Raw genomic sequence first — 26,673 nt, forward strand, 5'->3', positions numbered from 1 at the left:
GTTGTGTTACAACTTGATTTTAAAATGAATTAAATATTTTTTTTTCTCACCCATTTACACACAATACCCTATAATGACAAAGTGAAAAGTTTTTTAGAAATGTTAGTAGATTAATTGAATATGAAATACAGAAATATCTCGATTGGGCATCAAATGACTTGATTTCTGCTAGTGCTAGTAAACGCTCCTTAAAACTGTCCCTTCTGTCACATACAGTTGAAGTCGGAAGTTTACATACACCTTAGCCAAATACATCTAAACTCAGTTTTTCACAATTGCTGACATTTAATCCTAGTAAAAATGCTCTGTTTTAGGTCAGTTAGGATCACCATTTTATTTTAAGAATGTGAAATGTCAGAATAATAGTAGAGAGAATGATTTATTTCAGCTTTTATTTCTTTCATCACACTCCCAGTGGGTCAGAAGTTTACATACACTCAATTAGTATTTGGTAGCATTGTCTTTAAATTGTTTAACTTGGGTCAAACGTTTCAGATAGCCTTCCACAAGCTTCCCACAATAAGTTGGACGAATTTTGGCCCATTACTCCTGACAGAGCTGGTGTAACTGAGTCAGGTTTGTAGGCCTCCTTGCTCGCAGACACTTTTTCAGTTCTGTCCACAAATCTTCTATAGGATTGAGGTCAGGGCTTTGTGATGGCCACTTCAATACCTTGACTTTGTTGTCCTTAAGCCATTTTGCCACAACTTTTGAAGTATGCTTGGGGTCATTGTCCATTTGGAAGACCTATTTGAGACCAAGCTTTAACTTCCTGACTGATGTCTTGAGATATATGTCTTCAATATATGCACATATTTTTCCTTCCTCGTGATGCCATCTATTTTGTGAAGTGCACCAGACCCTCCTGCAGCAAAGCACCCCCACAACATGATGCTGCCACCCCCGTGCTTCATGGTTGGAATGGGGTTCTTCGGCTTGCAAGCCTCCCCCATTTTCCTCCAAACATAACGATGGTCATTATGGCCAAACAGTTCTATTTTTGTTTCATCAGACCAGAGGACATTTCTCCAAAAAGTACGATCTTTGTCTCCATGTGCAGTTGCAAACAGTAGTCTGGCTTTTTTTAATGGCGGTTTTGGAGCAGTGGCTTCTTCCTTGCTGAGCGGCCTTTCAGATTATGTCGATATAGGACTCGTTTTACTGTGGATATAGATACTTTTGTACCTGTTTCCTCCAGCATCTTCACAGTGTCCTTTGCTGTTGTTCTGGGATTGATTTTCACTTTGGGCACCAAAGTACGTTCATCTCTAGGAGACAGAACGCGTCTCTTTCCTGAGCGGTATGACAGCTGCGTGGTCCCATGGTGTTTAAATGTGCGTACTATTGTTTGAACATGGTACCTTCAGGCGTTTGGAAATTGCTTCCAAGGATGAACCAGACTTGTGGAGGTCTACAATTTTTTTCTGAGGTCTTGGCTGATTTATTTTGATTTTCCCATGATGTCAAACAAATAGGCACTGAGTTTGAAGGTAGGCCTTGAAATACATCCACAGGTACACCTCCAATTGACTCAAATGGTGTCAATTAGCCTATCCGAAGCTTCTAAAGCCATGACATCATTTTCTGGAATTTTCCAAGCTGTTTAAAGGCACAGTCAACTTAGTGTATGTAAACTATTGACCCACTGGAATTGTGATACAGTGAATTATAATTGAAATAATCTGTCTGTAAACAATTGTTGAAAAATGACTTGTGTCATGCACAAAGTAGATGTCCTAACTGACTTGCCAAAACTATAGTTTGTTAAGAACTTTGTGGAGTGGTTGAAAAACGAGTTTTAATGACTCAAACCTAAGTGTATGTAAACGTCCGACTTCAACTGTACATACCTGGATTGTACAACATTTGCCCATTATTCTTTCCAAAATTCAAGTTCTGTCAAATTGGTTGTTGATCATTGCTACAGTAGACAACCATTTTCAGGTATTCAAGTAGTTTTCAGTCAAAACTGCAACTCGGCCACTCAGGAACATTCATTGTCTTCTTGGTAAGTAACTCTAGTGTAGATTTTGCCTTGTGTTTTAGGGTATTGTCATGCAGAAAGGTGAATTAATCTCCCAGTGTATGGTGGAAAGCAGTCAACCAGATTTTCGTATAGGAAAATCCTGTAAATTAAAACGGCCAATTTGGGTGCAATCAATTAGCTTAGTTTCTCAGAGATCAAATTATATTTCAACAAAATAATGTTGCAGGAATGCTAATCTTACCTTTTTCTAACAGAAACATTTTCAGAACAATCTGAGATGGTGAGTGTTGAAATCCTCTTCCTTGTACCTTTTGAGGTGGAACGACTTTAGGGTTAAGGTTAGTTTTAAAATCAGATTTTAAGAAAAGAAATTGTAGAAATAGGTGGTGTTTAGCAATAATTAGGAATTTGTGGCTGTGGTAACTAGTGATGACCTATGCCATAGTTCCTGAGAAATTTAAGCCGAAAAGAGTGCTAATTCAAAATTGCTAATCATGTGAAATTTATAAAATAGTCACTCAATAAATGGTCTCCCCTACTATGGGTCATATTAGCGGCTATCCCACCTTTTAAAATCCATTACATTAGCTTTGTAAATCACCAGCGGTACACCTGTTGACAACTTCCGGTAAAATTGGAGGGCGCGCAATTCAAATAAATAATCACACAAATTTGTGATATTAACTTTTTAGGGTTAGGGGGCAGTATTCGGAAATTCGGATGACTGACGTTCCCAAAGTAAACTGCCTGTTACTCAAGCTCAGAAGCTAGGATATGCATATAATTGGTAGTATTGGATAGAAAACACTCTGCAGTTTCTAAAACTGTTAAAATAATGTCTGTGAGTATAACAGAACTGATATGGCAGGCGAAAACCTGAGGAGAATCCATCCGGAATTTCTTTTTTTTGAGGTCATAGCCCATTAAATGCTTGTTTATGGGAGATTCAAAGGAGTTCCTCCCAGATTGCAGTTCCTATGGCTTACCAATTATATGCATATCCTAGCTTCTGGGCCTGAGTAACAGGCAGTTTACTTTGGGCACGTCAGTCAGACAGGAAGTGGAGGAAAATAGACTTTTGCCTGAATTAAAAAACAATGTGATTGCTTATCTTTGACCTTGAAGGGAAAGGATGTCAGAAGTTCTTCTAGTTTAAGTTACAACACAATAAAACGCAATAAAAAATTTAATTAACGCCACCAACTTGAACAGGGTGTAATAACAGCCGAGGTTGATGCTTTTTGCCTACTGTAAACATTGCACTCAGAAATGACTATATGAAAAGTTGATTTGAACCTTCTGAACAGTTAGTGGGTCAGGCGGTGCCCCACTGTCTGATTAATTTAATGTGATTTCTGATGATAGTTCTCGATTATATCGACTGATAGGTTCTGTATGGGGTATTTGACCAAAATATCACACGAGACAAACATTTTCAGCTGCCCCTTTAAGGGCGGGAGGTTACTGTGGCATCACGGGCACTCAAGCTGCTCGAGTAGTCCTTGACAATGTGCCTGTGAGAGAATCTGACTAGTAGCCATGAGCCGATTTTTTTGCTGGCAGTTGAAGCAAATTCAGACATTGAGAAACAACAGCTTGTGGGGAAAAAAACAATGTAAATAGCCAAGAAACACAAGGACAAACTAACACTTTAGTAGACTTGAGTAAAATAGACCAACTTTTATGCCTGTGTAAGTGCTTCTAAAAATGAATCTTCAATCACAGTGTGCTTAGTTCCCCAGGCAGGCAGTGTTACTGTGTGTCATGCCAGGTGGGATATACAGTACCACTCAAAGGTTTGGACACACCTACTCATTCAAGGGTTTTTATTATTCTACATTGTAGAATAATAGTGAAGATATCAAAACTATGAAATAACACATATGGAATCATGTAGTAACCAAAGAAGTGTCAAACAAATCAAAATACATTTTATATTTGTGATTCTTCAAAGTAGCCACCCTTTGCCTTGATAACAGCTTTGCAAACTCTTGGCATTCACGCAAGACTCAGTGTTGTTTTCCTCGAAGTGAGCAGAAAAGACATTTAGCTCATTTGGGAGTTCTGCATCACTGGGCATCTCACTGCTGGCTTTCCCTTTGTAATCTGTTATTGTCTGCAAGCCCTGCTACATACGACAAGCGTCGGAGCCGGTGTAATAGGATTCCACCTTTCTCCTATATTTTCCTTTTGCATGTTTGATGTCTCATCGGAGGTTATAGTGGGCTTTCTTGTATGCGTCCATGTCTGCGTCCTATTCTTTGTAAGCGGTAGCTCAAGCATTTATCTCAGTGAGGATAGTGCCTGTAATCCATGGTTTTTGGTTTGGATGCATTCATATAGTCACTGTGGGGACATCATCGCTAACGATGAAATAGCAGACTGCACAAAATAATTTCGGGAATATATTATTTATTTTGTAGGTTACAAATAGCTTATTTCAACAAACAAATAAAGAAGCTTATAGTCCAAAAACTGCATATGGCGTCGAACACATTTACTAACCACACACTTTATAAAAAAGTAACAGAGAAAATGGACACTTTAAAATGTGTAATACACCTGTGTCATTTTAGGGTAACTTATTGTATACTGAGCAAAAATACAAACACAACATGTAAAGTGCTGGTCACATGTTTCATGACCTGAAATAAAAGATCCCTGAAATTGTGATAGGACAATAAAAAGCCACTCTAAAATGTGCAGTTTTGTCACACAACACAATGCCTCAGATGTCTCAACTTGAGGGAGCGTGCAATTGGCATGCTGAATGCAGGATTGTCCACCAGAGCTGTTTCCAGAGAATTGAATGTTAATTTCTCTACCATATGCTGCCCCCAGCGTCATTTTGGAAAATGTGTTAGTATGTCCAACCGGCCTCAACCACAGACCACTTGTAACCATGCCAGCCCAGGACCTCCACATCTTCACCTGCGGGATTGTCTGAGACAAGTCACCCGGACAGCTGATGAAACTGAAGTGTATTTCTGTCTGTAATAAAGCATTTTTGGGAGGAAAACTCATTCTGATTGGCTGGGCCAGGCTCCCTAGATTAGGGCCTGATGAATGTATTTAAATGAACTGATTTCATTCTATGAACTGTAACTCAGTAAAATCTTTGAAATTGTTGCATTTATATTTTTGTTCAGTATACATAAAGAAAACAGATATGAAAATTCCCTCAAATAAAAGGTGACATTCTGTACTGTCGCCTCATCTTTCTATAGCCAAATGAAATGTTTTTGCTTCAATGTCCAAATAAATATGTAGAGGAGTGTACATTTACATTTCACAATTGTTTTACTTTCTCCAAGCAGTTAGTTAGTCCTAAGTGGTTACATTTAAAACACAATGCAAAGTGCCCTCTATGGTACACATGGTTGGCTTTATCTGCTGTTCAGTTTGTATTGCGCACATTAACCCATCTTTCCTTGCATTGCATTACTGACACAAAGTTTAATGCTCAGTTCGACTTGCGGACGCTGACTTTTTTGCAGGTGTTCTCCGTGCAGCGCTCCATGATGAGTTCAGGACTGGGCCGAGGGGGGATGAGGGGAGCCCCTTTCTTCAGCTCGCCCCCTGGACTAGAGCCTGCTGGCTTTGGGATGTTGTCTGAAAGTCAAATCGGTAGAAAACTATGAAGGCCTTTTTTAGAAACGGTCGTTGAAATTGGTAAAATGTTAAAAAATGTCATTATGAGAACTATAACAGTTGGACAATGGATGAAGATACTCCAAACTTTTGAATTCCCATCAGATATTGATTGAATTATAGAGACAAATAATTAAAGGGGTCTGAACTGGCTGATTTCGCCTTGGTTTTCCGCCCTCCTCATTAAGAAATACAAGTGAAAAGACAAGATTTGTGTCTTGGAGGTGTGCTTTGATGTGGGTGTGTTTCTTGTGGGTTTTTTCTCACATGGAAGCGTTCGTACATTCACTCTGGCAAAACTGTAACACAGTTAGTCACTCACCCGTCTATAACGTGAAAACAGTCTGCCAGGGAGTAAAGAGGTCAGAGTGATGTTCTCTCATTTGTGTCACGAGGTAGCTAGCAAGCTAGCCAACTGTAGCCAATTAGCTGTAGCCCGTGTGTGACTCAGGCAAAATTTGTTTGATGTTGGATATCTCTATTGGGCTAACTTCATCACGGTCAGTGTGCGTTCCGAGCAGGTTCAGAGAGAGAATTTATGAATGATCACCCACGTGTTAAGCTGAAATTACATGGAGAGACGCCCGTCAACAGCATGACATTTGTGTTTGAGAGTAGGGAGTGTCAATTCACATACGCTGTGTAGCGCATGCCAACTTAATTGCCATGAAAATCCATAATAAACAGTTGTATTTATGTTCACTATGTAGCCCCTGGGAATGATTGTTGTGTGTTCCTTTTGACTCACCTTAGAGGTCATACGGGAGACACCGTACCTGCCTGGGCTAAACAAAATGCGAAGAGAGTTGTAGCTTATAAACCCAAACAGACGGAAGTTGCTTTTATTTCAGCGCATTTAATTTCTTAACTGCTCATAAAACACTAGCCAAAATAGTTATTTAATCTCTTTTTGGTAATGTAAGTGTCGAGATGCTGCGTTAAATCCCCGACCAGGAGTTAGCGTTCTTATAGGGTAATGTGGGTCTACTGGGGTAGGGATGAAAAAGTCTGCGATTTGCATCCATTCAAATTAGCCCAAGTTTGCCTTGTTCAATCTCGCTAATTCTCTTAAACTAAATACTGTGACTGTAGCTTGGAATGTTGTTTGAAATTTCCGATACAACATCATTTGGCTGATATCATTAACCTAAAAAATAAATAAATGCTGTGTGCAGGGTATGCTATTACCACGCTAACACTCATTAAGACAGACTGGCAGCATAGCTAGCCATCGCAAGCAATCGCTGGTTGAAGTAACATTTGAGTGTAATGGAATTGACTGGTGACTATGATATGAATATTCATCACAACATTTCGACGGCGTCTATAAAAAAAAATATTAAAAAAATTATTAAAACGATTGTGTCGTTGTTGGTTGATTTCAGGTGAAGTTGAATTGTTAGATTGGTGCGTACCCCAGTCCCGGATGAGTAGTGTCCCCTTATATATGTAACAGAAAACCATTGTATTCTATTAAGCCCATTTCAGTCATTACCGGAGTCTTTGAAAGGTCATGACAAACATTTTCGCGGTTGTAATGTTAACATAAAAAATGAATGGCACAAGTGAAAGTAGGAAAGAGTAACAAGAGTAAAATGAAAGCAATCAATCCAGTGAAATTTAAGTGACAAGTGGAATTTGCACCCCTCAAACAGGAAATTGTTTTCAGAAAAGGAGAAATCCTCAGGTGATCTGGGCATGCGCATTGCTGCTTTTATGGAGACGGCAAAATACAGCTTTGCTGTCTGATTGAAGGCCTTTTCTGTGGCAGCAAGCCATAGCCAATACTACCCCACCGGAGACCTGGCTTCAAATAGTATCTGTATTCTTTCAAACTCTTAGCAGTGTTTGCTTGAGCTCAATCAATCTATCAAATGTATTTTATAAAGCCCTTTTTACATCAGCAGTTGTCACTGCTGCTTTACAACTGAGCTGTAAAGGAGTGCCTGGAGCTGAGCTTGCCTGGAGTGCTACATAAATGGGGACTGAACTTTTGGGACTATTTCATTGGTTCCATTCTGCATTCCAGGCAAGCTCAATAAAGCTTTGAAAGAAAACAAATACAGCAATATTTGAACCGAGGTCTGCCCCAATAGGATTTCATACGGTATAAAAATGGTGTACCTCCGTTCTTCCTCTCCTGCAGGGGAGACTGTGGGGCGTCATTAGAGGTCTTCCTGGGCTGATTGGGCCAGTCGCCTTTCTGCAGCAGGAAGCGGCGACTGTTCCTGCGGTACGTGTTCTGGCTGATGCCCTTGCGCCCTTTACCGTGAATACTCTGGGCATTGCGGATTGTAGACCTGAAAGCCAAGAGGAGATATATGTCGAAAGAGGAAAAGAGAAGTTAAAACAACACCATTAAAAAGTGTCAATATTTTATTTAACCATTATTTTGACAGGGAGTCAATTCCAAGACCAAAGTCTCTTTTCCAGTTATACCCTGTTTAGCACAACAATACATATACAAATACAATATACACAATAAACTACGCATCCATATAAACTTTGATATACACGTTATTATACACAGCAATACATGAAAAGCAAAACACAATCATAAAAAACAGACATTCTTCAGTAAAAAGATCTGAAATGCCTTAGAGGTACCAATTCCTCCAATTTTAAAGTATATTGGAGATCATTCCACACGTAAGGTGCAAGAAAACTAAAAGCAGATCTACCCAACTCAGTGGAAATCGAAGGTATCTCCAGAGTTAGCCCCTAAGACTGGGTCTGGTAGCTCATACGTCCAGCGAAGTAAAGGAAAAATACTTTGAAGTACTAAAGTATTTTTGGGGGGGTGGGTGGGGGTATCTGTACTTTATTTATATTTTTGACGTTTACTTCCACATTCCTAAAGAAAATATGTACTTTTTTACTTCCATACATTTTCACTGACATCCAAAAGTACTCGTTACATTTCAAACGCTAAGGCAGGACAGCAATATGGTCCAATTCAAGCACCTATCAATATAACGCATCATCCCTACTGCCTCTGATCTGGTGGAATGTCCGCATATATTTTTTTTAACAATAAAAAATGGTGACGTCTGGCTTGCTTAATATAAGGAATTTGATGTAGAATGTTGTCACGGATCCCTCCGGAACTGTGTCATTACGCACACCTGGTCCCAATTCCCACTGATTGTAATTGTATAAATGTGCTCTTTGTTTCACCATTGGGCTGTCAATTATTGTTCCAAAGTCCGTTCATGCGTGTGAGTACCTGTGCTGTGTGTTTTGGCTTTTGTGCTATTGTGGATCACGCAGATGAGTACGGGTCTCGTCCCGTGAGTTAATCATTGTGCGCATGTGTTATTTATGCTCTTTTGTTTTGGGTTTCTACCATGTGTTTTGTTACGTGTTTGTTTGGTCTTCGTCACCGAGCCTTTACACGGCACACTGTAATTTGGGCTGAATAAAAAACCTTATTACGCATTCCTGCGCCTGTCTCCCGATCCTTCATGTCAACGTGACAAATGTACATTTACTCAAGTATGACAATTAAGTACTTTAATTTTAAACCAGATACATTTAGACTTTTATTCAAGTAGTAATTTACTGGGAGACTTTTACTTGAGTCCTTACATACCTTACTTCAAGTTAATAATGCAGGAGGGCTTTATAAACAACAGTGCAATGCATCAATCTATGAGACTTCAAAGAGGGTCACCTTACTTTCTGATACGGAATGCAGTGATGTGTACTGAACCTATCGCCCGTAAAAAAGAGTAGTGCGCTATGATAACATTCGTCCAATGGCTTCAATACAATAAGAAGCCCATTTTAATTCTTAATTTCTTAACTCAGTTAAGACAAGGTACGAAAGACAAGGTCTTTGTCGGAGTTTCTATGCTTTTATAACTTTGTATTTATCCATAGAGGATGTCATCCAAAATAAATGTCAGGAAGTTTGTAGGCCTACCGTCTGGGTGGTGGAGTCTGTCTTCTAGTCACATTCTCCTCCGACTCCATCTCCTTCTTCTCTCCAGTTTTGTGGAGAAACATGGAGGGGAAGTGTCCTGTCTCCTCTCCTTTCCTATCCAAGACGAGATGCACCCAACAAGCACTTAGAAACACTGTGTGTGTGTGGCTATATGATACAACAGTAGCAAATATGTAAGCTACTACTGATCCACACAGCTGCCTGCCTGTGGTCCGAACTTATTACAGAGATGAATAGAGAGCAGGGAAGAGTACAGAATCAGCCTACATACCTGACCACCCACCATCCATCCAGCAGCTTGTGAATGACCTCAATAGTTTCCCCAGTCTCAAGAGTTAACTCGTCATCTTGTGCTGCCTTGTAGGCTTTGGTGGTGATATAGATTTCTCCTGTGGGGACAAACACACATTGGAATTATGAGCTCAAAGTCAAAGCACTTTAGCACCACCTAGAGCTGTGGATCCCAATCCAACAAAAAAACAACCTCCAGCTGCGTACACCCTCTAGCACCAGAGTCAGCGCACTCTCAAATGTTTTTTTGCCAGCATTGTAAGCCTGCAACACACACTATACCATATGCCTAATAAATGTAAGAATGACTGTGAGTTTGTCACAACCTGGCTCGTGGGAAGTGACAAAGAACTCTTATAGGACCAGGGCACAAATAATACATATTTCTTCTCTTTATTTAACCATCTTACATATAAAACCTTATTTGTTAATTGAAAATTGTGAATAACTCACCGCAGGTTAATGAGAAGGGTGTGCTTGAAAGGATGTACATAACTCTGCAATGTTGGGTTGTATTGGAGAGAGTTTCAGTCTTAAATCATTTTCCACACAGTCTGTGCCTGTACTTAATTTTCATGCTAGTGAGGGCCGGGAATCCACTCTCACATTTGGTAAGTGGTTGCAAAGGGTATCAGTGTCTTAACAGCGCGATTTGCCAAGGCAGGATACTCAGCGCAGCCCAATACAGAAATCTGGCAGTGGCTTCTGATTAAATTACATTTTCACAGAACCGCTTGTTGCAATTTCGATGAGGCTCTCTTGTTCAGATATCGATAAGTGGACTGGAGGCAGGGCATGAAAGGGATAAAGAATCCAGTTGTTTTTGTCATCGATTTCGGGAAAGTACCTACGTATTTGCGCATCCAACTCACTCAGGTGCTTCCCTATATCACATTTGACATTGTCCGTAAGCTTGAGTTCATTTGCACACAAAAAATCATACAATGATGGAAAGACCTGTGTGTTGTCCTTGTTAATGCAGACAGAGTACAGCTCCAACTTCTTAATCATAGCCTCAATTTTGTGCCGCACATTGAATATAGTTGCGGAGAGTCCCTGTGATCCTAGATTCAGATCATTCAGGCGAGAAAAATCACCCAGATAGGCTAGTTGTGTGAGAAACTAGTCATCATGCAAGCGGTCAAACAAGTGAAAATTATGGTCAGAAAGAAAACTTAAAGCTCATGTCAATACTTTGCCCCTTGATAACCAGCGCATTTCTGCATGTTATAAAGGCGTTACATGGTCGCTGCCCATATCATTGCATAGTGCAGAAAATACATTAGAGTTCAGGTGCCTTGCTTTAACAAAGTTAACCATTTTCACTGTAGTGCCCAAAATGTATTTCAAGCTGTCAGTCATTCCCTTGGCAGCAAGAGCCTCTTGGCAGTGTACCCGAGTGGCGTCGGGAGCAACTGCTTGCACGCGCGGTACCACTCCACTATGTCTCCCTGTTATGGCTTTTGCACCATCAGTACAGATACCAACACGAGCAGCAGCTACAGAGAGTAACAGTTCAAGTGATTGGATGTTAATTATTTGATTGGGCTACCTGTATTTGATAATGTGTTGTTATTTTGCTGAACACTGGATGGTTTCATTTTATTTTTGACAGTGAAAGTAGGCTAATCAGGCCTGCTGATGGACTGTTTGAAAATGTGAAGATATAAAAAAAAATTATGTGAATCACATTTTTATTTGGCGTACCCCTGACGGCATTGCTTGGGAATACCTGACCTAGAGGAAAGGATTCACTAGCTTCTCAAAGTTTGTTCAAAATTAGGTTAATATTATACAGACAGCCAACACAAAACCTAACAAACACATCACCTGTGACCTCACTGAAAATAGTGTCACATAGATATTAGATACAAATATAAATAAAAAATGTAGATTGGTTGCCACTAGCCTCCCTTGCTCTTATTTTAGTTAGAGCCCTAGCAGGTGGTGAGACTTGCCTGCATAGTTGGGATCAGCTTCTTCAGGCTCCTCTGGTCCATCAAGGGGCTCCAGGTAAGAGGCGGGCACCCAGCCCCGCTTGGTATCACACTGGCAGAACCACCAACCTGCCATGGTAGAGGGGTCAAAGGTCACGTGAGCGCTAAGCACAGAAACCATGTCCATGTTCAGTAGGGCATGCAATGGTAAACATTTAAAATGAAAATATGTGTTTCTTATTGGGTAGGAGGTATTCTCTCCCTGTTTCAGTCGGTTGTCTTTTGTTTCGTGCCTACTAAACAAGACCCAGAAGGAGCAGCAGTAGGTTCATCAGGAATACCTGTGGGATTACTAGGGCCTTTTCTCAATAGGATGTACTGAACTCCTCTGTCCTGTCGCCTCCTTTTGAAAAAGGTCAAAGGTAATCGAGGTCAGGCAGCGGAACTTGGCCGAAAATGCGCTTGTATGAAATTGGACTCCTTCTCCACTCGCGCGTCATCAGGCAAATGACACTTACAGGGGTGGACCCCAAAATAATCATATAAAGTAATAAAAACGAATGAAGTTAGTTGTGCAACACATTTTATAGATAAAACAATAAGTAGACTATTGTTTTTAAACGTGTGCATGCTTTTCTCTTCTGACAAAATAAAAACCGATTCAAAACTATTCCGCAAAGAACTCAGGTATCTACCTTTCATTGACTATCCTCAATGTAAGGTGGCTATCGAGGAGGGGAGGACACTCACAAATTGACATCTCCTCGATCGCTTGACCACTTATTGGCTTCCGGGTCACGGAGAAGAGAATGTGGAGGACAGACTTTTTCCCAAATGAGAAAAGGCCCATGTTGCATCCAGTTCACATTGTCACATGCACACTTTTGTGCCTATTATTTAATGGAAAATCTCAATTGTTCATGCTTGGTGTTGCCATCTTTTTTTTTTTTTTCACCTTTATTTAACCAGGTAGGCAAGTTGAGAACAAGTTCTCATTTACAATTGCGACCTGGCCAAGATAAAGCAAAGCAGTTTGACAGCATACAAAAACACAGAGTTACACATGGAGTAAAACAACATACAATCAATGATGCAGTAGAAAAAAAATAAGACTATATACAATGTGAGCAAATTATGTGAGATAAGGGAGGTAAAGGCAAAAAAAATGCCATGGACATCTAGTGTACACACTAGTGAATACACCACCCTGATATTAGAGCAACTGAATTTTAAGATGGCTTCTGCTCTGACTGGGACCAATCATTTGGTCAGTGATGTTGGGTCTTATTGTCACTCACCGTTTGGACTTTTCTCCACAATCTCCACAAAGTCTCCAGTAAGAAGGTTGATCTCATACTTGGAGGTCTTGCTGTAGTCAGCGATCACCCTGTAGCTTTCCAATATGATGGGGCCAGAGATTTCTGATCAGATGACAAAAATGACAATGACAATCTGCAGTACCTACATCAATATTTGGACCTATAAATTAATTATGTGTAGCCATAGATTCTTGAAGAATATAACTTATAAAGGCCTCATAAGCTTAGTTCAACTGACGTACCCCATCAGAACCCAAAATATAAGCTTGTTTTACTCCGGTCCTTGTATCCATAGCTCTGTATGAATTTGAGTCGTTACATTTCTCCAGCCCTATACCTCAGCTTTTTACTGAAACAGGGGCTTTGTCATTGCTTCAACTGCTGATTGCCACTTTAAATCACTATGGTAGATCTCTTTATAACAGGACTATAGTCCATATTCCCTCACAAGTTTGGCTGAAAAAGTGTTTCTATTAGTGGGTTTATAAAAGGGTAAAGACTAAGACAGGGTCTTACCAGAAGTGTTGCCTCTGGCCTTGTCCGTGGACATCACGATGTTCTCATTTCTTTTTAATCTACAGGGGAAACATGGAGAATTCAGTCATTATTTTACACTGAGTGGACAAAACATCTTTCCATGACATAGACTGACCAGGTGAATCCAGGTGAAAGCTATGATCCCTTAGTAGTTGCCAGGCGCACTGGTTTCTTGTGTATCTCAAGAATGGTCCACCACCCAAAGGACATCCATCCAACTTGACACAACTGTGGAAGGCATGGTAGTCAACACGGGCCAGCATCCCTGTGGAATGCTTTCGACACCTTGTAGAGTCCATGCCCTGACAAATTGAGGCCGTTCTGACGGCAAAAGGAGGTGCAACTCAATATTAGGAAGGTGTTTCTAATGTTTTGTAAACTCAGTGTATATCAATCCAGAAGCAAAGGTAACACAAAGGCTGAGTTTCATTCCCTCGTTCGTTTTCATTCAAGGATCTGATACAACTGGGTAGGTGTAAGCAATAACTCCGCCTAGTTATCACCATATTGCTTTTCCCCATCCAGTCCCATCAGATCTAGGAAAGGGAGTGAACGGGAGGAGAGGGAACATCTTCCTGGAACGTCTTCTTGGAATAAAACAGGGTGCATTCCAATTCATTACCCTTCTCCAAAAGTGTGCACACTGTCCTCTTCCCCCCGAATGCATTTAACCCATAAAGGGCTATTTATACCCTACGGAGACGGACCCAACGGAGAGTGGCTCAGTGTTGCAATGTCATTTTTCATCACAAAAGGGCCAGATCCTTGTAGTGTGATCCGACATTCTATGTACTCCCGTGCCACATGAAAATTGTAACATGCCGTATCATGTTACCAAAAGGTGCACGTTGGTCTAAAATAAGACTATACCCAGCGCACGCACCCGTGTAGATCTACACAGGTTAAGTGTGTGGAAACCTTAAAGTCGACTGACACGCAGGCACGTCACATGGTGATGTAATTTTAAATAGCTCCCTGTGTGTTTATGCTAGAGACTTACACCATACCCACACCGGCGTGCGCTATCATGCGCAAATCTATCGCCAAATGCGATCACGACACGCAGGTTAAAATATCAAAACAAACTCTGAACCAATGATATTAATTTGGGGACAGGTCGAAAAGATTTTACATTTATGGCAATTTAGCTAGCTAGCTTGCAGTTGCTAGCTAATTTGTCATATTTAGCTAGCTTGCTGTCGCTAGCCAATTTGTCCTGGGATATAAATGTTGAGTTGTTCTTTTACCTGAAATGCACAAGGTCCTCTTCTCCGACAATTAATCCACACATAAAATGGTCAACCGAATAGTTTCAAGTCATCTCCCCTCCTTCCAGGCTTTTGTTCTTTATATGGCGATTGGCATAACTTTCATAGTATTACCATGACAACGACTTTCCTCAGTTCGTCTTTCAGTCACCCACGTGGGTATAACCAATGAGATGGCACATGGGTATCTGCTTCTATATACCAATGAGAAGATGGGAGAGGAAGGACTTGCAGCGCGTTCTGCGCCACAAATAGAAGCAACTTCTATTTTAGCGCTTGGCAACGCAGATGCGCCTTGGCGCGAGCGAGCAGTGTGGGTGCAATGATTGAATAACATGTATGTGTAAATTTATTTTGCAATGTGAGCAGCATGTTACTGCTTCTTGTAGTGACTGGATCTCAATACCCTCTTTTGGCTGATACAGTGAGGGAAAAAAGTATTTGATCCCCTGCTGATTTTGTACGTTTTCCCACTGACAAAGAAATGATCAGTCTATAATTTTAATGGTAGGTTTATTTGAACAGTAAGAGACAGAATAACAACAAAAAAATCCAGAAAAATGCATGTCAAAAATGTTATAAATTGATTTGCATTTTAATGAGGGAAATAAGTATTTGACCCCCTCTCAATCAGAAAGATTACTGGCTCCCAGGTGTCTTTTATACAGGTAATGAGCTGAGATTAGGAGCACACTCTTAAAGGGAGTGCTCCTAATCTCAGTTTGTTACCTGTAAAAAAGGCACCTGTCCACAGAAGCTATCAATCAATCAGATTCCAAACTCTCCACCATGGCCAAGACCACAGAGCTCTCCAAGGATGTCAGGTACAAGATTGTAGACCTACACAAGGCTGGAATGGGCTACAAGACCATCACCAAGCAGCTTGATGAGAAGGTGACAATAGTTGGTGTGATTATTCGCAAATGGAAGAAACACAAAAGAACTGTCAATCTCACTCGGCCTGGGGCTCCATGCAAGATCTCACCTCGTGGAGTTGCAATGATCATGAGAACGGTGAGGAATCAGCCCAGAACTACACGGGAGGATCTTGTCAATGATCTCAAGGCAGATGGGACCATAGTCACCAAGAAAACAATTGGTAACACACTACGCCGTGAAGGACTGAAATCTTGCAGCGCCCGCAAGGTCCCCCTGCTCAAGAAAGCACATATACATACCCATCTGAAGTTTGCTAATGAACATCTGAATGATTCAGAGGACAACTGGGTGAAAGTGTTGTGGTCAGATGAGAACAAAATGGAGCTCTTTGGCATCTACTCACCTCGCCGTGTTTGGAGGAAGAGGAATGCTGCCTATGACCCCAAGAACACCATCCCCACCGTCAAACATGGAGGTGGAAACATTATGCTTTGGAGGTGTTTTTCTGCTAAGGAGACAGGACAACTTCACCGCATCAAAGGGACGATGGACGGGGCCATGTACCGTCAAATCTTGGGTGAGAACATCCTTCCCTCATCCAGGGTATTGAAAATGGGTCGTGGATGGGTATTCCAGCATGACAATGACCCAAAACACACGGCCAAGGCAACAAAGGAGTGGCTCAAGAAGAAGCACATTAAGGTCCTGGAGTGGCTTAGCCAGTCTCCAGACCTTAATCCCATAGAAAATCTGTGGAGGGAGCTGAAGGTTCGAGTTGCCAAACGTCAGCCTCGAAACCTTAATGACTTGGAGAAGATCTGCAAAGAGGAGTGGGACAAAATCCCTCCTGAGATGTGTGCAAACCTGGTGGCCAACTTTAAGAAACGTCTGACCTCTGTGATTGCTAACAAGGGTTTTGCCACCAAGTACTAAGTCATGTTTTGCAGAGGGGTCAAATACTTATTTCCCTCATTAAAATGCAATTCAATTTATAACATTTTTGACATGCGTTTTTCTGGACTTTTTTGTTGTTATTCTGTCTCTCACTGTTCAAATAAACCTACCATTAAAATTATAGACTGATCATTTCTTTGTCAGTGGGCAAAAGTACAAAATCAGCAGGGGATCAAATACTTTTTTCCCTCACTGTATGAAGCTTGAGCCTGTCTCATAATATGGGGTTAGTGAAAGCGATGTTTTTTCTACACATGGGAGGATCTGGACAAGAAAAAGGCCACAAAATTGTCTGTAAAACCCGAACCATGAGCTATAAACTAATTAGTCAACAGATGGGACTCTCACGAACATGACTGTCATTTGTCTTTCTCTACGACATCCACAAGCTTTATGGCAGTCGCCTGAAGTCTGTCGCGGATGTCCTAATTTCGAAGAGGTCTTCTCACAAAACTGACTGTCCAGATCAATGATTTATATATACACTAGATGACTCCATCTTTGCACTCCCCCACCATTGTAAAAAGGATTTGGGAAGCTATAGAAATGTAAATTATTAATGTCTACATTACTATTCCAAATGTTTTCATTTAGACACCTTAATACATACTTTTAAATTATATTGTGAGCTAAACATAAAAATACAAATATTTTCCTTAATGTTACTGATCTCACCACAACAAAAATATATGTAATTCTTTCCTTGATACATTTAATTGAAATACTGTAGAATTCCATTCATTCCTATGGAGAACTACTCCTACTGGAGAGTGCCAATACGTCCGACCGGTGGCTTCAAAGCCTCTCAATGGTCAATACATAGCATCAGCAATCCAGGGTTTATATACATCCAGACCGAGCCATGTGAGCTACAAACTAATAAGTCACCAATATCAAAAGGGGAGACTCGATCACGATTCACGGAGGTGTTGCTTGTTTTGCTCTATGAGCCACACAAGCTTCAGGCGAGTCATCTGAATGTAACCCAGTATTGGGCTGTAAAAATGGCACAATGTGCATAGGGTGTAAAAAGTGCCACGAATAAAGTGTCCAAACATGTGTCTAAATTGTTCTCTCAGATATAGGACAAACACTTCAAAACCTTATTCATTATGATAAAGTTTTTTGACTGTCTGTTTTGCCATGTACATGTTTTATTCAATGCATTTCTATGGGCTGTAGCAGTAAAGGCCAACTTCAATATTTAATTTTTAAAAAAAATGGACCTACAGGGATCCTAGAATCCATCCTAGAATCCAACAATTATACATGTTAGCTTAGTAGATGTTGTGATCTAAGGGCTTAGACCTACAGCATTGGATTGGTGCATACATGGCTGGAGGGAGTTTCCACCATGTTCCGCACACCAGTCCATTCCTTTTAAATCCATGTAGGGGAGTCTACGAGTGCACACTTCCCTGTGGCTCAGTTGGTAGAGCATGGTGTTTGCAATGCCAGCATGGTGTGTGCAATGCCAGGGTTGTGGGTTTGATTCCCAGGGGGGGCCAGTACCAAAAAAAATGTAAAAAATAAAATAAAAATGCATAAAATGAAATGTATGTATTCACTATTGTAAGTCGCTCTGGATAAGAGTGTCTGCTAAATGACTAAAATGAGAAGGGTAAAGAGTCAAAATGTAGCCACAGTGTTTACAGTTTAGTAGTGAGACATTGCTTGTTATTGTATTTACGGCTGTTGAGCAGGTGGGTTCTCGTCCTCCGGTCGGACCTTGAAGAAGTTGCATACCAGCTGGCAGTGTGATATCTTGGGGGGCAGGTTGATGAGAGAGTGGCAGTATTCAGCCAGAGTGCTCTGCCTGGTCTCGGTGCTCTTTTGGCTGTCCAACCATTTTGGGGCTGAGGATAGGAGGGAAAAGGAAAATAAAAAAATTTGCTGGTCAATTAAAATGGAATATTCAAAATAGCACACTACAGTTTTGGATGTAAATGTTATATGTTTATCTCTGAAAAGGTGGACCTTTGCGTTGATCAAGGAACTAAACGCATATTGCAGTTTCCTCTTAATGTATTAAAGCTACTTGTAAAAACATTAACATTTTACCTTTATTTAACTAGGCAAGTCAGTTAAGAACAAATTCTTATTTTCAATGACAGCCTAGGAACAGTGGGTTAACTGCCTTGTTCAGGGGCAGAATGACAGATTTTTACCTTGTCAGCTCAGGGATTTGAACTTGCAATCTTCCAAGTTACTAGTCTAACACTCTAACCACTAGGCTACCTGCCATCCTAGGTAGTGCAAATCAAATAGGATTTGGTGAAACAGAGTAGCTACTTACAAACCAGGGTTTGCTTTTCAATGTACTGACACTGAAATGAAACCTGTTTTGAAGCTGAAATCAGATCCTAATCCTACACCTTGTCATGCCCTGATCTGCTTCACCTGTCTTTGTGCTTGTCTCCACCCACCTCTAGGTGTCACCCATCTTCTCCATTATCCCCTGGGTATTTAAACCTGTGTTTTCTGTCTGTCTGTGCCAGTTTGTCTTGTATGTTCCAAGTCAACCAAGTCAGCCTTTTCTATTCTCTTTTGCTAGTTCTCCCGGTTTTGACCCTTGCCTGTTTTCTGGACTCTGTACCCGCCTGCCTGACCATTCTGCCTGCCCTGACCTCGAGCCTGCCTGCCACACTGTACCTCCTGGATTCTGAACTGGTTTTGACCTTTTGCCTGTCCACGACCATTCTCTTGCCTACCCCTTTTGGATTATTAATAAATATCAAAAGACACAAACCATCTGCCTCCCGTGTCTGCATCTGGGTCTCGTCTTGTGCCCTTATACACCTTCCAAATTGGCCAAATCCAGTCAATACATGATACTGGTTAGAGTAAAATCTTCATAGGTATTCTTATTTTCTGGGGAAGATTCTGGTATTGCATAGTACTTTGAGGTTTGTTCACAACTTCTGCTTCCCCATGTTGTATCAACACAAGCTTAACCACTTGAGCCCTGTTGAGGGTCCTTGTTGTGTTAGTTCAGTGGTTCCCAAACTTTTTACAGTCCCGTAACCCTACAAACATTCAACCTCCAGCTGCGTACCCTCTCTATCATCATGGTCAGCACACTCTCAAATGTTGTTTTTTGCCATCATTATAAGCCTGCCACACACACACTATATGATACATTTATTAAACATAAGAATGAGTGTGAGTTTTTGTCGAAACCCAGCTCGTGGGAAGTGACAAAAAGCTCTTATAGGACCAGGGCACAAATAATAATATAACAATAATAAATAATTTTGCTCTTTATTTAACCATCTTACATATAAAATCTTATTTGTTCATCGAAAATTCTGAATAACTCGCCACAGGTTAATGAGAAGGGTATGCTTGAAAGGATGCACATAACTGCAAAGTTGGGTTGTATTGGAGAGAGTCTCAGTCTTAAATCATTTTCCACACACAGTCTGTGCCTGTATTTCATTTTCAGGCTAGTGAGAGCCGGGAATCCACTCTCACATAGCTATGTGGTTGCAAAGGGCATCAGTGTCTTAACAGCGTGATTTGCCAAGGCAGGATACTCTGAGTGCAGCCCAATACAGAAATCTGGTAGTGGCTTCTGAATAAATTACATTTTCACAGAACCTATTGTTGTAAATTCGATGAGGCTCTCTTGTTCAGATATCAGTAAGTGGACTGGAGGCAGGGCATGAAAGGGATAAAAAATCCAGTTGTTTGTGTCATCGATTTCGGGAAAGTACCTGCGTATTTGCGCATCCAACTCACTCAGGTGCTTCCCTATATCACATTTGACATTGTCCGTAAGCTTGAGTTCACTTGCACACAAAAAATCATACAATGATGGAAAGACCTGTGTGTTGTCCTTGTTAATGCAGACAGAGTACAGCTCCAACTTCTTAATCATAGCCTCAATTTTGTGCCACACATTGAATATAGTTGCGGAGAGTCCCTGTGATCCTAGATTCAGATCATCCAGGCAAGAAAAAACATCACCCAGATAGGCCAGTCTTGTGAGAAACTAGTCATCATGCAAGCGGTCAGACAAGTAAAAATTATGGTCAGTAAAGAAAAGTTCAAGCTCGTCTCTCAATTCCAAAAAACATGTCAATACTTTTCCCCTTGATAACCAGCACATTTCTATATGTTATGAAAGCGTTACATGGTCGCTGCCCATATCATTGCATAATACAGAAAATACATAAGAGTTCAGGGGCCTTGCTTTAACAAAGTTAACCATTTTCACTGTACTGTCCAAAATGTATTTCAAGCTGTCAGGCATTCCCTTGGCAGCAAGAGCCTCTCGTGAATGCTGCAGTGTAAGCAACTGCTTGCACGCGTGTTACCACCCCACGATGTCTCCCTGTCATGGCTTTTGCACCATCAGTACAGATACCAACATGAGCAGCAGCTACGTTTGGCTACATACGGACCGTTAGTGGAATTCCTGTGAGAGAGTAATGGTTAATGTGATTGGATGTTAAAACCTCTTGAGGATACAATCCCGATAACGGGATTGGTTGGACAACAACCAGTGAGATAGCACGGCGCGATATTCAAAACAAAATAATCTCAAAATTAAAATTCAAGTATTATACGGCATTTTAAAGATACTCTACTCGTTAATCCAATCACATTGTCCGATTTCAAAAAGGCTTTACGGTGAAAGAAAAATATTAGATTATTTTAGCATAGCACCTTAGCAAAAAAAAAAAAATTCCAAGCACGATAGCATCACAAAACCAGATATACAACTAAAATTAAGCACTAACCTTTGACAATCTTCATCAGATGACACTCCTAGGACATCATGTTAGACAATACATGCATTTTTTGTTCGATCAAGTTTATATTTATATCCAAAAACCCAATTTTTACATTGGCACGTGACGTTCAGAAAATGTTTTCTCCCCATAAGTCCGGTGAATAGGCACATTTAATTTACGGAAGAACTCATAAACGTTGAAAAAATGTATAACAATTATTTAAAGAATTAGAGATAATCTACTCCTTTATGCAACCACTTTGTCAGATTTCAAAATAACGTTACGGAAAAAGCACATTGTTCAATATTCTGAGTACAGAACTTAGCCTTCAATGCTAAGCTATACAGTTAGCCTACAACCACGGCGTCGACAAATCTCTAACAATATGTTTGAAATATTTACTTACCTTTGCTGATCTTCGGCGGAATGCACTCGGATGGGCACCCACTTCCACAAGAAATGTTCATTTGTTCTGCAAAGTCCATCATTTATGTCCAAATACGTCCGTTTTGTTGACCCATCCAGAACACTTTACAATGCCATGTGGTGTGGACGCAAATCCATAGACGAAATGTTCAAAGTTCCATTACCGTTTGTAGAAACACATCAAGCAATGTTTACAATCAATCCTTTAGGATATTCTTTTACGTAAAATTGCGATAATTTTACAACCGGGCAATAGCTATTCATCCCAGAAGAAAAATATAAAAACGATGATGTCACGTGCACGCGCATCATAAGACACCTCTCCTCAGACTGGCCAATGATTGACTGAGCCAAAATGATCTGCCCAGTAACAGCTGACGGTTGAAACCAGTTCATAAAGATTGTTGACAGCCAATGGAAGAGTTAGGAGGTGTAACGTAAATCCTATGTCACTGTAGTTTTCCAAGGGATTCAAAACAAAAACTACATTTCTAAATTCTCCCACTTCCTGATTCAATTTTTCTCAGGTTTTTTGCCTGCCGTATGAGTTCTGTTATACTCACAAACACCATTGAAACCGTTTTAGAAACTTCAGTGTTTTCTATTCAAATCTGCTAATAATATGCATATTCTATTTTCTGGGCCAGAGTAGTAACCTGTTTAAATTGGGTACGTTTTTCATCCGGCCGTGAAAATACTGCCCCCTAGCCCCTACCTGTATTTGACATTGTGTTCTTATTTCGCTGAACACTATATGGTTTCATTAATTTTGGCAGTGAAAGGAGTCGAGAGAAAAAAACTCACCCAAATGTATAGCCCCGTTGGAAAATATAAAGGGACTGTTTGAAAATATAAAGATTTTTATTTCATTTTTTTAATTAAAAAATATTTTTTTAATAATTTTCTTTTAAATGTGAATCACATTTTTATTTGGCGTACCCCCGACGGCATTCCCCAGTTTGGGAATAACTGTGTTAGTTCATTTAGCTTTCGTACTAAATAATCACTAGTGGTCACAGCCTTTGGATTAAAATGTAATACATATATATGTAATACACATACAGAATCCCTACCTATCAGCTTTTAACTGTACAGCACAACAATTGAAGTTATTAATATACTATATAACTATTTAGACTGCATAAGAATAAGATACACTGTAATTTAAAGAATATATTTTTGATAAATAATTGATGCTGAAATTCAATTCTAGAAAGAAAAAATATATATATATATACATAATCCATATACTATATATATTGAATCAGGTTATTTTCAAAAAATATTAAAACGAGACAGGATGTTATGGTTTACTGATTAGCATTTATACAAAAAAGAGAAGTACATTTGTCACATCTGGATTGCAGCAGCAGGTGTTTCCTTATGCAAAGCATTGACTGACAACAAGCACTACCTAGTCTGTTCACCTAAGTGCATACAACACCTACACTTTTTTTGTTTTCAAATGAAGCAAAAAGGCAAAGGATACTAGAATTACAACATCACTGCTATAGTAAATTGTCAAGAGATCAATACTTTCTTTACCCATGATTTTCCATCTAGGTGCTCAATGCCCTTTACATGGTAAGGTGGAAATTCAACTCATCCACCACCAATGTGGTGCACAGCAACCATTTGTGCCAGAACGCCAGAATGCTAACCACACAACAGTTATCATTGTGGAGAGGTAAGCCATAGAGCAGATACATGTCCTTACCTGGTAATGCAGGGATGATCCTGTCTTTCTTATCGATGTCACCAGCCTCAATTGGGAACATCTCCATTAGGGATTTCTATAACCCAGACACATTATCAACTGACTGCAAATCAGTGGGGGTAGTAGGGAGGCAGTTATTCATCATGGATTTCTATAGCCCAGGCAGGCAGGCCCCATATCAACTGACTGCAGATCAGTGGGGGTAGTAGGAGGGCAGTTATTCATCATGGATTTCTATAGCCCAGGCAGGCAGGCCCCATATCAACTGACTGCAGATCAGCGGGGCTAATAGTAAGGCAGGGATTTCACAGCCTTTATCTATATTACGAGCTTTCAGTTATTGAGGTAGCAATGAAATCCCTTCGCCTGCTATTTTCATACAGACAAACACTACACATACACAGTTGTCCAACCTTTCTACTTTTTGCCTGAAGGCTATTCAATTATGTGAGCAGAGACTCACATGAAATGTGTAGATCTCCGGATAGCCTCTATAGATCAACTTCTCAGACAGGTTGTTCCATTTCACCATCAGCATGTAGACCTTTGAGAAAGTAGTCAAAAAGATAAGTGAAGAACCATCAAATCCTTACAGCTATTTTGCAGGATTAAAATGGTATGAAAGCAATTTAATATTAACTAATAATCCTGGTCATTAAAGTTTTTTAAGCAATTGTCTTTACTATTAAGAAGAGACTCGGACTAATAAGCACTTTGAATAGAGAATCTCCATTGAGCATGACTAGGCTTAATCTACGTCTTGGAAAACAACCTCATGCATTAACCTCCACTGAACCATTTGGTATTTTGGTCAACAATGATCAAACTCAAACTCACATAGTGCTGACTGGGGAAGAAGCGTTTCTCAAAGCCCAGAAACTCCACATGCCTGACATAGGTTTCCTCCATTGTGAGATGCAGAAGAGTAATGATCAAGTCCACAAATGTGCCGAGTGAAAAGTGAAAAGGGAAGAGCTTTTATAGCAACAGTGTGCACTCAGAAAGCAGCCAGCCCCTGTAGTAGGAGGTCCCCAACAGATACCTTGGGTTCCTCACGTAGCTATCACTGGTCATTTAATGAGAAATGGAAACTTTGGTTGCATATAGATCCTTTCAATTGCATCATCCATGAGTTCATTGGGTCAATTCATAATTTCAGAGCTATTTCCTTTATGAATCATTTATGAGTTCAGAGTTCATTCAAAGGCCATCATCTCAAAGCTATTTCCTTTATTTAAGTTATAAAGCTGTCATAGTCAAGAATAGATACAGTGCATTTCACAACATACTTTTTTTTATCTCACAGATAACATTTGATTCAAATAAATAAACAGATCACTAAGGGTTTTGTTGTTGTTGTTGTGGATATCTGTATGCTCTGTAGAAAGTTACATGTTTCACTTATTGGGTTAACGATTCAGAAAGTATTCATACCCCTTGACTTATTCCACATTTTGTTGTGTTACGGCCTGAATTCAAAATTGGTTAAATATATGTTTTTCTTACCCATCTACACGCAATACCCCATAACAACAAAGTGAAAACATGTTTCACACTCCTGAGTGAATACTTTGAAGAAGCATCTTTGGCATCGATTACAGAGTCTTTCTGGGTAAGTCTCTAAGAGCTTTCCACAACTGCATTGTGCGACATCTGCTCATTATTCTTTTCAAAATACTTCAAGCTCTGTCAAATTGGTTGTTGATCATTGCTAGAGCATTTCCAGGTCTTGCCATAGATTTTCAAGTAGATTGAAGTCAAACTGTAACTCAGCCACTCAGGAACATTTACTGTCTTCTTGGTAAGCAACTCCAGTGTAGATTTGGCCTTGTGTTTTAGGTTATTGTCCTGCTAAAAGGTGAATTAGTCTCCAAGTGTCTGGTGGAAAGCAGACTGAACAAAGTTTTCCTCTAGGATTTTGCCTGTTCTTAGCTCCATTCCGTAAAAATGTTTACCTGAAAAACTCTCCAGTCCTTAACGATTATAAGCAGACCCATACCATAACATGATGCAGCCACCACTATGCTTGAAAATATGGAGAGTGGTAGACAGTAATGTGTTGTATTGGATTTGCCCAAAACATAACACTTTGTATTCAGGAAAGAAATGTATTTGCTTTGCCACATTCTTTGCAGTATTACTTTAGTGCCTTGTTGCAAATAGGATGCATGTTTTGAAATATTTTTATTCTGTACAGGCTTCATTCTTTTCCCTTTGTCAATAAGATTAGTTTATTGGAGTAACTACAATGTTGTTGATCAATCCTCAGTTTTCTCCTATCACAGCCATTAAACTCCCATTAAATATTTAATGTCACCATTGGCCTCATGGCGAAATCCCTGAGCGGTTTCCTTCCTCTCTGGCAACTGAGTTAAGAAGGATGTCTGTATCTTTTTAGTGACTGGGTGTATTGATACACCATCCAAAGTGTAATTAATAAGTTCAACATGCTCAAAGGGATGTTCAATGTTTTTTACCCATCTACCAATAGATCTGACGGACTCTCTAAACACGTTTGTAAATTATGTTAGTGTTTGAGTGTGCCCCTGGCTATCCGTCTGGTTTGCATAATATAAGGAATTAGAAATGGTTTATACTTTTACTTTTGATACTTAAGTACATTTTAGCAATTCCATTTACTTTTGATAGTTAAGTATATTTAAAACCAAACACGTTTAGACTTTTACTCAAGTAGTATTTTACTGGGTGACTTTTACTTGAGTCATTTTCTATTATGGTACATATCTTTACTTTTACTCAAGTATGACAATTTAGTACTTTTTCCACCACTGGTCATAGTAGCACTGAATGTACTTTTATTTTCCTCAATGTTGTTCATAGCAACCCCATTACCACACAAATGTGGGGTTTCACCAGGAGTTTTGCAACGCAAAATGTCAGCAAGGCTTGTGATTTCCAAAAGTTTAGTAATTTTATAAAAAGGAACAAAAAGTCTGTTTGGAAACCTAAACAAACTCATAAATGGCTGTGTGCTTCCTCTTTCAAATATTAGTTGTTGATA

General features: G+C 39.9%; 1 protein-coding gene across 1 annotated transcript; it reads right to left on the minus strand.

The window, feature by feature from the left end:
- Nucleotides 1-4,382: 4,382 nt before the first annotated feature.
- Nucleotides 4,383-24,684, minus strand: LOC115148603 (neutrophil cytosolic factor 1). The gene is made up of 11 exons (XM_029690643.1): nt 24,489-24,684; nt 24,115-24,195; nt 23,652-23,727; nt 18,460-18,625; nt 13,648-13,706; nt 13,111-13,233; nt 11,834-11,941; nt 9,856-9,973; nt 9,564-9,677; nt 7,763-7,938; nt 4,383-5,599 (listed from the first exon to the last, which is right to left on the minus strand). The coding sequence occupies exons 1-11, from the start codon at nt 24,558-24,560 to the stop codon at nt 5,451-5,453; spliced, it is 1,242 nt and encodes a 413-aa protein (XP_029546503.1). The 5' UTR covers nt 24,561-24,684; the 3' UTR covers nt 4,383-5,450.
- Between the last annotated feature and the right edge of the window lie 1,989 nt (nt 24,685-26,673).

This window comes from Salmo trutta, chromosome 15 (assembly GCF_901001165.1).
Source record: "Salmo trutta chromosome 15, fSalTru1.1, whole genome shotgun sequence".
Classification (NCBI taxonomy): domain Eukaryota; kingdom Metazoa; phylum Chordata; class Actinopteri; order Salmoniformes; family Salmonidae; genus Salmo; species Salmo trutta.